This window comes from Glycine soja, chromosome 17 (genome assembly GCF_004193775.1).
Source record: "Glycine soja cultivar W05 chromosome 17, ASM419377v2, whole genome shotgun sequence".
NCBI classification, from domain to species: Eukaryota; Viridiplantae; Streptophyta; class Magnoliopsida; order Fabales; family Fabaceae; genus Glycine; species Glycine soja.
This window is the reverse complement of record NC_041018.1, coordinates 5033102-5045635: the sequence shown is the minus strand read 5'-3', so window position 1 is coordinate 5045635 and position 12534 is coordinate 5033102. Positions and strand designations below refer to the sequence as shown.

The following is a 12534-nucleotide window of genomic DNA, read 5'->3' as shown; positions in this document are numbered from 1 at the left end:
TATCAATGCAATTAGGTGTTTTCTTTTTTATTATCCTTTCTTATTTTAATTTCATGTATCATTCATTCTTGCATCATTTTTAGGAATTAGTCCTTCGGGAGACGATAATCCTTAATAAAAATACAAGGAAGATGTTACATGCATTAATTTTAGGGGTTATTCATTGAAAAATGGTAATGTCTAAAGAACTGGAAAATGACATCTCAACATTGCATTGCTAGGCATAGAATGACTTTGTTGTACATCTGCATACATCTTTATACTTAATGTTGTTTATGATTCCATTTTTGCAAAGGAATTTGAGAGAAAAAAATACATAAATTAGGTTTTTCATCGTGAGGGATCCGGGTTAAGCATATTAATAGATTTGGATAGGAAAAATCCACCAAATTGATAAAGAAAAATATAAAATCATACATTTTAGACAAATAAGACATATTAAACCTCAACATAATTGCATTCTGATATCATCTTTTGATTATCTTTATTATTCCATCTTTTTTTGCATTTAAATTATTATTTATTTTTCTTGCTATCTATTTAAGAGAAGAAGACACGTACAAAAAATTATAAATGTGAAATTTGGAGTAAGACAAAAAACAAAAAAAAAATAACAAGAAAAATAAATAACATTTTAAATGAAAAAAAATGAAATAATAAAAATAATTAATAAACTTGATGAAAACTTTATGAAAAGATGTCACTTTTATTTTATTTTAAAATTACATATATTTGTTTAATAATATGTTACTAATATTTGTTAACTAAACAAACACTACGGGTACACAATGTAACATTAGATTTAGTAAGGAAACAGCGGATTATTGTTTATATAATATTAAGCATTAATTAAATCCATGTTCTGGGGAAGGAAGATGATTTATACATGTCTGTAATATAATATTTTTTTATACATGACTCGACAAAAGATCATAACAATTTTAGGAGTAATGCATAAATATTTTATTATTTTTAACATTTGATTAATGTTTTTTTTATCACGTCAAAATCTTTATTATATTTGTATTTTTTTACTTATTTTCTAAATATTACATAAGAATTTGGGGTCTCCATTCAACTTTTTCTTAGTTTTAGATACGACAAACGCGACCTACTCCAGCAGCAACAACAGTGAATGGCGGTGCTGCTTATATGCATTTTTCATGCAGAACCGCGTGCAATGATTTGTATGGGTTATCCATGACAACTACTCCTTTACTCGAACGCTCGTCATTTCTCACCAGCTGTAAACAACTAATTCAAAAGTTGCACGTACCTTCTTCTAACTTTCGTATTTTTCTGACTACCTACTTTCTATTTCACCTATAAATACCATTCAAGCCTGCCATTCTCTACAATATCACAGGTTGAACAATCCACACCCAACATTCTCACAAGTCACAGCCAAACACCATTTCATTAATTCTTGCAGAATATTGCTTAGTTTTGTTTTATCTGAATTTGGAAACAGCTTTTGAATGGCTTTTTCAAGAGTTGCACTGCTAATATGCACGGTCGGGTATTTTGTGATTGCCTCTGCCGGCAATTTCCACCAAGATTTTGATATCACATGGGGAGATGGTCGGGCTAAGATACTCAACAATGGAGAGCTTCTCACTCTGTCACTTGACAAAGCCTCTGGCTCGGGTTTCCAATCCAAGAACGAATACCTTTTTGGCAAAATTGACATGCAACTCAAACTAGTCCCTGGCAACTCTGCTGGCACCGTCACTGCCTACTATGTAAGCATATAATCATATTCTACCTTACTATACTTTAATCTAAGTCATACATATTGTTTATAGGTTTTGGTTAGAAAGAAAAAACTAATTTAATGGGAAATATTTATGGTGGTGAATTTCAGTTGTCTTCAAAAGGAGCGACATGGGATGAGATTGACTTTGAATTCTTGGGCAATTTGAGCGGCGACCCATACATCCTTCACACCAACGTGTTTAGCCAAGGCAAGGGAAATAGGGAGCAACAATTCTACCTCTGGTTTGACCCAACTGCAGATTTTCACACCTATTCCATCCTATGGAACCCTCAACGTATTGTGTAAGTTTCTAGTTATTATGCAATCCTCAAGAATATTATCATAAAATAGAATCGATACGTGTTTTTTTTTTTTTTCCTAACTTGTGCTGGAAGCAACTGATTAAGTGTGTGTTTGTTAATTTTGTTTCATTTCAGCTTCTCAGTGGATGGAAGTCCAATTAGGGAGTTCAAGAACATGGAGTCAAAGGGTGTTCCATTCCCCAAGAACCAGGCAATGAGGATATACTCAAGCCTGTGGAATGCAGATGATTGGGCCACAAGGGGAGGTCTTGTTAAGACAGATTGGACACAGGCTCCTTTCACAGCTTCTTACAGAAACTTCAATGCCAATGCCTGCACTATGTCCTCCGGAACTTCATCTTGCGGTTCAAACAACCCTTCCTCTTCTAACAATAATGTTTGGCTCTCAGAAGAGTTGGATTCAACTGATCAGGAGAGGCTCAAGTGGGTGCAGAAGAATTACATGATCTACAATTACTGCTCTGACACTCAAAGATTTCCACAGGGCCTTCCTTCAGAGTGCAACACAGCCTAAAGATATTTAGTTTCCCTGTGGATTGATCCAGACTCCAATTTTCGGCTCTCTTTGGAGTTTCCTTTTTTTCTTTTCTTTTGTAATTTTCATAATGATAAATTCTTTGATTCTTTCTTGAAATTCTTGTTATATAGTGTTCAATTCAAGTGGTTCATATTCAGCAAAAACATTCAAATGTTTTACTCTTTCTTTTTGAATTTTCCTTGAAGACGTGCGTTAGATACAAGAGTTGTGCTTTGCGAATGGTTTACCACTTTAAATACTCGCAGACAATTATCAATTGAGTGATTAAAAAACAATTATCAATTCTTTTTCATATTTTTCTCTTTTTATTACATTATATTATTAAGGCAGATGCTATAAGTATATTGTTTCGAATAATTGTCTATGCCTAAGATCCAATACATCATGTAAATAATTTTAATTTTAATATCAAAGTTTTGTTATATATTTATCATTTTTTATATTCTTGATTAGAATTAAAAATTTGTTATTATAATAGAGATTATAAAAATAAGAAATAAGTCTCTTATAATTTTAATCTAAATTATTTTTTATCGTAAGATTATTATAAATAAGACATCAATAATTTAGATAGATCAATATATATATATATATATATATATATATATATATATATATATATATATATATATAATGGTCTTTATCATATACAAATCAATATATCTCATTTATTAAATTATATATATAGATGATATATACGTGGATATTATCATTAAACTGATTTAATTGAGAAGTCTTAATATATAATATTATCTTGATATGTTAATAATAAATTCTCAAAAAAAAATATAATAGTTTTTTTTTACGTGAAATTATCATAATAATTAACAAGATATTTGTTATATTTTAATTTCGGATACTTAATGTCTTAAGCCACTATTTGAATAAATATTAGATATGGTTAAATAGTTATAGAATTAATGATTAATCAAGAAGAAACATATCAACTATAGATAATAAGTTTAAACTTTATCATAGAATTAAAACCTTAGTCAGGATAATTGAATGAAAGAATAAAAGAGTTTCTTAATTCATTTATTGATTAAATACAATGTGTTAATTTATTAGAGTTTGATGATAATACTATACTCTAGGGTTAACCTTAAGCTCTAAATTATAGAAGAAAATATTACATTATTTTTCTATTGGTTCTTAAAAATAAAAAATGTTACTCTATGTTATAGAAATGTTAAGAAACTATTGTACTATCTTGACTAATAAATTAATTATGATTAATTATTACATATTTAATATTGAATCATGAGATCACACGCAAATAAATATTTTAATCTTTAATAAAAAATAACTTATTTGATAATTAAATTAAAAAAAATAATTTAATCAAATAAATATTTTAATGAAATATTATTATATTCTCTACTAATATTAAGAATATAATTAACATAAATAAAAAATATTATTTTATAAATGTAATAAGTGTTTATAAAATAAGAATAAAATTCTCTCACGAAATTTAAATCATCACGTGATTTTTCTTCTAAGCCCAATGGATTTGGAGGCGGTGTTAGTACATTGGGTTATCTCCAATGAATAATATCTTTGAGACCCCACTAGCCCATTCCGCACCAACATTACAATTTCGTGGGTATTTAGAAAACCAAAAACGCGTCCCAGGATACAACCAAACCACTCCTCAAAGGAAGCGAGCATGAGTCTCAGTGTCATATAAACTTTAAAAATTCCTTAACAAATGATCAATAAAACAAACCAACAAATTTATGTGATCTCAATAAAACAAATATCTACATAGCACATGTTTAAATTTTATAATTTTGTATAGAAGGAATTAATAATAATTGATTTTGATTATGTGCAACTCCTTAACACCCACTTGAGTTTCTTCAGTTCCGTGGCAGTAGAGCTAGTAGCTGGCCAGTGCTGTGTTGAGTATCTATCTGGGCACGGCCGTTACCTCAGTGATTTTCAAAATACTGATGTAGATAGTCAGCATGTGCAGACAAATGGGAACTAGTCACCACTCACCATTGCCAGAATGAATATATTAGCTTCAGAACAAAGGGAAGGCGTGCATGTTGTTATTGTTTTTATGGGGAAACATGGGCTAGGCAACAAAAAAGAGGATGAAAATGCACTTGCTAAATTCCAAATTAATACTTGCATAAGGTCATTAAAAGAGCTGGATACAGATGGCAGCGTAAAGTGGAAATGGTTTAGACCGTGAAATGGGTTATGTCTACTAAGTGACAGCACAAAGCTTCCTTAGGGTCACCATTATTTAGTTAGCTATGACCAAAGGAAAAGAAAAGAATAAAATCAATTGCATGTTTTTCTAAATGGATTTAGACGGATAATACCTTTGTTGTCTCACTACTTTTTCATTCTGTCTTCAACCGAACAAGAGAATAATTTTTGTGTGTATGATCATTGTTGCATAATTTTTTTATGAGTAAATAATTTTTCTTTTTTCCGTGCAAAATTTGGATTTTTTAAATTTGAATAATTAATTTTCGAATTATTCTATAAAAATAATTCAGTTAACTCAATCATCTTTACATAATGGATCAGTTTATTTATTTTTCTTCAAAATAATGTTTTTTTAAAAAAGGTTAAATTCAATTCAGTTATCCATTTTATACTTATATATGGATCACTTTTTAAAGAATCCAAGCGAATCAAATTAGTTTGTAAAAATAGATTGGTTGATCAAATCGTTTTCTCCAAAAATGATTTGATTTTTTCATAACGGTTCAACTCGAGTTTAGATTAGTTGAGTTTAGTTTGTTTTTTTCACACCCCTAAGTGTGATTATACTACATGTTTTAAATTTTGATCAAATATATATATAAAAAATACTCTTTGTTTTTCTTTTTAAATGCTAGTTTTCGAAAAAAATAATATTTTTATCTGTAATTTTTAAAATTCAAGATAACAATAATTACTTTTTTGGTCAACTTTGCTCTTACTTTTTTTTTTGTTCAGCTATATCATAAGAGTTAGGTCAAATCTTTAACAATATACATCAAGATTCATTAGTAATAACAATTTTACATATAAAATAAAAAAAGAAAAAGAAAAAAACCAAATAATCAATGTAGTCCTGAATTTGTATTTTACTGTTATTTTAGTCCCCTGAAACTAAAAAATAGGGAGAAAATAGGGGACACATTTTTATTTTTAAATTTAAAAGAGTGATATAATATTTATAAAATAAAAAATAAAAAAGTTATGTTACTTGTTATATTTTTCCTTTTTGAAATTACTAGGTAATTTTTTTATTATATATAAAAATAAATAAAAATAATATCATACTTTGATTTCAATTTTTTAAACTCATTTAACTGTCATAAAGACACCTTAAAAAAAACTGTCATAAAGATAATTTAAGTGCACACTTCCTCACATTTTCAATTTAACTGTCATAAAGATAAACTGTCTTCCTCTTTTATTTTATTTCTATTTAAATTAAAAAAAAATATAGAAAGGATGTTTCCCCTAGTTACAAATAAAAGAAATTGACTTACCTTCTATTTTTTCTTTTAAAATTAAACCTTCAAATATATTTTTAATTGCTTAAAATTAGTTTCATTTTATTTTACTCTGGATCCAATTCCGGACCCTGGTCAAAAGTACTTGAACTCGGCCCAAATTTGGCCCACAAAGAAGACACAGCAGACACGCGAAAATCTCAAACTCTGCAAATATGTGGTGATTTAACTTTGCTACAATTACGAAATAATTTGTACGAAACAGAGAAAAATCAAACGTGGCTCTATTTTATTGGATTATCATTTAAAAATTGAAAAAAAAAGTTCAACATTTGACGGAAATCACGTTGAGCCGTTGGTACAAGATTTCGTGAAATTTTCTTTAGATTCAGAAAATTTCTTGGTGATTACTGATTACTCTGTGGCAGCGTTATACAAAGACTAGACGACGTGTTTTACTTAAACATCTTTGGAGTAATAATTTTGCAGAAAGGAAATCTCCACTCTCAACACACCTCGGACGATTTTCCCTCACATTCACGTTGTTGTTGGTGGTTGAATTATTGCATGCATGTTTCTATCTCCGTCTCTCCAGGTTTGCCGAAGAATCTTGAACTTTCAATTATGTTTTATTGTCAGAGGTGCAAATTATAGCATGATGTTAATTAATACATATAGATGTATGCGTTTGCGTTCGTCTTTGTGACTGACTCATTCTAATTACACCTGATTTGTTTGATGATAAATGCATAATCTAATTAAGAAGGTTCCTTCCAGTGGAAATTAGGAAGTACTGAGAGGAATCCACACTCACCCCCTTTCACCCCTCCTCTCAACGCCTTCATTTTCGTTACCACTTACCACTTACAACATTTGAATTGATCTATTCGATGGATCGTAGATGAGTAAAATTCTAAAATTTGTGGTTTTACAAAAGATGCGTGGAAAGCAACAAGAGGAATGATATTATTTGTATAATTTTAAACTCTAAAATACGTGTTACAATTAAGAGGAATGCTCTTAAATAAACATGTAAAGTTAACATACCTAGTGTCCGTTCGTTAAAAATTACGATACTTAACGGAATAAATAATTTTTTTCCCATTTAATTTAAAAAGGGAATAATTGATTTTTTTTTTGTACCACATATATGAAGTATTAAAAAGATATATTTATCTTACTTTTATCTATTTAACAACGGAAAAAAAAAAAACTTACTCACATAATCCTTTTAAAAAGGAAACACTAGATTTTTTTTATTTAAATCTCTCTCTTTTATTTGGATAAACATATTGAATTTGATATAAATTTTATTAAGATCAAATTTTATAAGAATATTTTAGTAAATTTTATATTATTTTATTTGTAATGTCAATTATTTGTTAAGTGAATTATAGGATAAAAAAATGTAATGTAATTTATGTCTTATCCAGTGTTATTTTTTCTTATTTTTTGTTCGATTTGATACTGTAATTTTAATGAATGAAACACATCTTATTATTATATATAAATTTTGTTTGGATGGAGTTTTTTTAGTAAGTAATTATAAGAGAAGAAAATAAATTTAGTTTTTTCTATTAGTTGAAATAAACATATGTATAATTAAAATTTTCTATCGAAAAATTAAATGAGATAATTTCAATAAAAATTACTTTCTTATTTTTATCTCTCTGAAGGCTTGTTAAAAAAAATTATCTAAACGAACTATAGGAGTAAATTTTATTTGATAATGAAAATTATGCTAAAAAACATGAAGAAAAAAACATTTTTTTATAGGATCTTAGTAAATACTAACGGATAGTTAAACCGGTTCTCTGCTGTCTAGAAAATCCTTTCAGATTTCAGAGCTATCCGCTCTTCTCTTGTAGTGAAAGCATGCCATATTTTTTGTGCCGGAGCTATTACATAGCAGGAAATTGTCAGTGGGGGATGTCTTGGCCTTCGGCATTTGGTTGTTGATGAGAATTTCGGGCATATCGTGTGATTTAGTGCCTTCTTAAGGGTCTTATTCTTTTTTGTATATCATTGGTTATCTCATATTTTAGTTGCATAATATAAATAGGTTATAACCAAGGGTGGTGGGTGCTGTAAAGCTTCTTTTGGTTTCTGACTTATAAATGAGTTTTTCGTACCGCTAATACCAATGATCAATATGCATGTTCATCTTTGCTGGGGAAAAAAAGCAGGAAATTGTCCTACTCAAATTATATGAAAGTATATATAACACGTTTTGTTTTAAAGAAAATCACATTTTTGTGTATTGAAAAAAAAGAGTAGTGAATTAATATAATTAATAATAACCAATCAAAAGTAGTAGTATAACACACATCTTTCTGTACATAATTAAGAACAGGTGAAAATTTGAGTGAGGTTCATCACTTTAACTTGTTACCATGACTCTTAATTTCTCTCTATACACATGTGTAATTGTGATATTGTGATGTGATTTGCAGCAAATACAGGGCCAGAAGTTGCTAGAAAGATAGAAACCGGACGGTGTACATCTTTAGAATTTACATACATGCATGTCAAGGAATGAAACCAATCCCTCCTTGCCGCTGACTAGGCAAGCCAAAAAGGTCCCGTGGAAGATACCCGAAACTACATTTTTAAATCCTCAAGTTGTAGTAGCACTTTGGATAAAAATCCTACACGCTTGCAAGAGCTGAACCCAGGTTTGGTTTGGTGGAACAAAACAAACCTAGGAAGTCATAGCCCTTGCGCCGAATGTGTGTAAAATAACAGAAGCACCACGTAATGGACCAGTATAAACTATGATCATTATGCTAATGAAACATATTGCTGTCCAGCTGTTGAGTTCCCACATCATCCCACCCACCAACTTTTATTATTCGAACACATCCCCAAGCCTCCACAATCCCCATAGACTACTATAAATTCTAGGAGGGGACGAATTTTCCTTCTCATCAATTAATTGTGCACGAAATACCAATTCTGTCCCAAATATTATACTAACATATTAGAAGCTGTCCAATTCCAATGGTTCCTTGTGTTAAAGCAATGGTTGCGCTTGTCCTAGCGTTTCTAATCTCTTTGCCTTCTATGGTTGCCTATGCTGGCAACATGTACCAAGATGTTGATGTCACGTGGGGAGATGGCAGAGGCAAGATTCTGAACAATGGTCAGCTTCTTACTCTGTCTCTTGACAGAGCCTCTGGCTCTGGCTTTCAGTCCAAGAATCAGTATCTATTTGGCAAAATTGACATGCAAATCAAACTTGTGCCTGCAAATTCCGCTGGCACGGTCACCGCTTTTTACGTGAGTTCCCTTGATCAATATCTTAATTCATCTGATTCAATAACTATCCAAAATAGTTCCATTAACTTTCTTAACACACCACAACACACGCACACATATTCATATTGCATGTTCATGATGCTTAATTAATTCTAACTATTTCTAATGTATAATTTGTGCATGATGCAGTTACGTTCAGAAGGGTCATCTTGGGATGAGATAGATTTTGAGTTCCTGGGAAATCTGAGTGGTGATCCTTACATAGTTCATACTAATGTGTACACACAAGGCAAGGGTAATAGGGAGCAACAATTTTATCTTTGGTTTGACCCAACTGCAGATTTTCACACCTATTCCTTTCTCTGGAATCCTACACATGTTGTGTGAGTTTATCAAATCTAATCTATATACCATATAATGATATAAATATAACATTGAACTGAAAATTAGAATATTCAATATTCAATACTCAATGCATGGAATCTTTTATTTTTCAGATTCTATGTTGATGGAAGACCAATTAGGGAGTTCAAGAACTTGGAGGGAGTGGGTGTTGAATACCCAAAGAAGCAGCCTATGAGGTTATATGCCAGTCTATGGAACGCTGATGACTGGGCAACGAGAGGAGGGCTAGTGAAGACAGATTGGAGTCAAGCACCATTCACTGCTTCTTTCAGGAACTTCAAAGCCAATGGTTGCGTTTGGTCCAATGGGGTTTCTTCATGCAACTCCACCTCCTCTTCTGAAAAAGCTTGGCTATATTCTCAACGGCTTGATTCCACAAACCAGAAGAAGCTAAAATGGGTGCACAAGAATTACATGATTTATGATTACTGCACAGACCTTAAGCGATTCCCTCAGGGTCTCCCTCTCGAATGCACAGTCCGCACCAAGTCATAACAAAAATATATGCAAACTGCTATTGTATTTGCATGTGTGTGCATTCCATTTTCCCATTACACTGCATCGCTTCTCAATCTCATTCTTTATGCAATTAATTTGGATACAAAGGGCATCGTAATGTAACAATTAATGTTTATTAAAGTAAAAAAAAAAAAAAGGGATACTATTTCTGAGCAATAAAGTAAGACTTGCAACTTGTTGAGGACATTCGGGCAATGGGAATTTAAAGTGCGGTGCGCAACATTACAAGGCTAACCTTTCTGCTGGATTGATTTTTTTTATAAAAAAAAACTACACCTACCTCGTTTGTTTCTGGATTGTTAGTTGTTACTATGAAAGGTAGTGAAACATGGTGTTGTTGTTCATGTCACTCTAGGCATGAATTATAAGATCAAGTTTTTTTTTTTCTTCTTAAACACCTGATTTCTCGTACAAAGCTTAATTTGATACGAAAATTTCTTTAAAATACAGACTACTTTTAATAAGTATGTTAAATAAAATTATAAATACACACTTAAATAAGTTAATAAATGAACATTGATAAGCAATTAATGAATTTAAGCTTTTAAATAAATTTATAAGTTTAAAAGCATTACTAGCACTAACACTAGATCTCGTTGGTTTTAAAATATCATGTTATAAATGTAATAGAATCTGATATTGTCCATTTCTTAGTTTTATTTTTTTATTCAAATATTTCTTAAAAAAATAATCATAATAAATAGAGATAGCTTAAGTCATGAAGCGGAGATTTATTTCCCTCTTGTGAGACAATTATAGCATTCCTCTTACTATTACTATATTTCATTATTAGGGACAAGTAGTAGAAAATTCTACAACCGAGTTATCCATGTCTAATACAAGTGCACATTAACTTGTTCCATGTACCTAACAGAAAAACTATAGGATATAACGCAAGTGGCTAGTAATTTACGTATTTGTGTCTTTTAAACATACGATAGAGATTCGATTTTGTGATTATGCAAATAAAGCAACAACTCTTATGGGGAGAGGAATTGTGCTCTTCTTGGTACTTTATTTCCTCAATAATTAGTTCCGTGACTTCTATTTTGTAGAGATACCTTCAGGAGCACATTAAAATGTTCTTCGAAAAGGTACTACACAATTGTACACAATACGCAAATGAAACGTGACATTAGAGTTATTGGATTAAATTTTTTATAGTGGGTTGAAATTAAATGGGTAAAATATGACATTTTTTCTTCCCTCGATTACCCTATATATACTCACACTTCTTTCTCCTTCTCCAACCTAATTATAAGAGACTCAATGGTGGCAAAATGGTTGTGCACACGAGAGGATTCACGGCGAAGCTTTTTAGTTTTGGGTGGAGTGTGAAGCCCATGGGGATGGGATAATGGCAGCTGGATCTGTTTCGGGGGTTGTCGTTCTGTTATGTATCTGTCTCGTTATAGATTCCATTGCACACTTGAACCACACAGTTGGAATTAAACATCATTGTCAAACACAGTTATACTATGCAAAAAAATCTCAATTCATAGATAAGATGGAAACTAATTGAGATCAAGAGTAGGAAGGAAATAAGAAGTCAAATATCACTTCTTATGAAGTATCAATAGGCTTTGGGCCTTGCTTAGGAACATTTTATATTTCCGTTAAATTCTTGCCAATTATTGGAAGGAATTTGAAATAAGTAAATTTTTTTTAATACTGAATCACTTCCTTAAAGATACAAGATATAAGTCGTTATTATTCCTTAAAGATGCAAGTAGTTATCATTTGTGCTTGTGAGTTTAAATAACGTAATTTTAATACTTGATAAACAATGAGAGTAAAATGAAAACAATTAAACTTAAATTAAAGAGATCACAATCACATATAAGATAAAATATAAAGATGAAAAATATAATTAAGTCAAAATAATAATATAATATTTTCGTGTTCACGCCAATAGTACATTAATTGTTTATTTAAGTGAAATAAATAAATAAACTGAAAATGGAAATACAAATATAAAACATACTCCCCTTTCTATTATTTTCCCAATTACATACATCTATTTTCATATTTAAAAATCAAATTTACTTTATAAAACATAAATTCTAGATGGGTCTTAATAAAATATTTTAACATAAAAATATTAAATAAATTAATAATCGTTAATTTTTAATTAAAGAAAAATATTAAGTCAATAATTTGCCAATGTTAAAATTTAGGGGAGGGTAGTAGAATTAAATTTAGAATTTGTCGTTATTTATACAATCTCAGTCAAGTATAATTTACAATTTCAGATAATTCATTCCGTTA

General features: G+C 30.2%; 2 protein-coding genes across 2 annotated transcripts; both read left to right on the top strand.

Annotated features, from left to right (window-relative positions):
* Positions 1–1349: 1349 nt before the first annotated feature.
* On the top strand, positions 1350–2836 carry LOC114392179 (probable xyloglucan endotransglucosylase/hydrolase protein 23). Its single transcript, XM_028353227.1, has 3 exons — positions 1350–1742; positions 1865–2058; positions 2194–2836. Exons 1-3 carry the CDS (start codon positions 1479–1481, stop codon positions 2591–2593), a joined length of 858 nt encoding a protein of 285 aa, XP_028209028.1. The 5' UTR covers positions 1350–1478; the 3' UTR covers positions 2594–2836.
* Positions 2837–6510: 3674 nt separating this feature from the next.
* LOC114392600 (probable xyloglucan endotransglucosylase/hydrolase protein 23) lies at positions 6511–10450 on the top strand. Its single transcript, XM_028353790.1, has 4 exons — positions 6511–6679; positions 8538–9363; positions 9532–9725; positions 9840–10450. The coding sequence occupies exons 2-4, from the start codon at positions 9085–9087 to the stop codon at positions 10240–10242; spliced, it is 876 nt and encodes a 291-aa protein (XP_028209591.1). The 5' UTR covers positions 6511–6679; positions 8538–9084; the 3' UTR covers positions 10243–10450.
* Positions 10451–12534: the final 2084 nt, after the last annotated feature.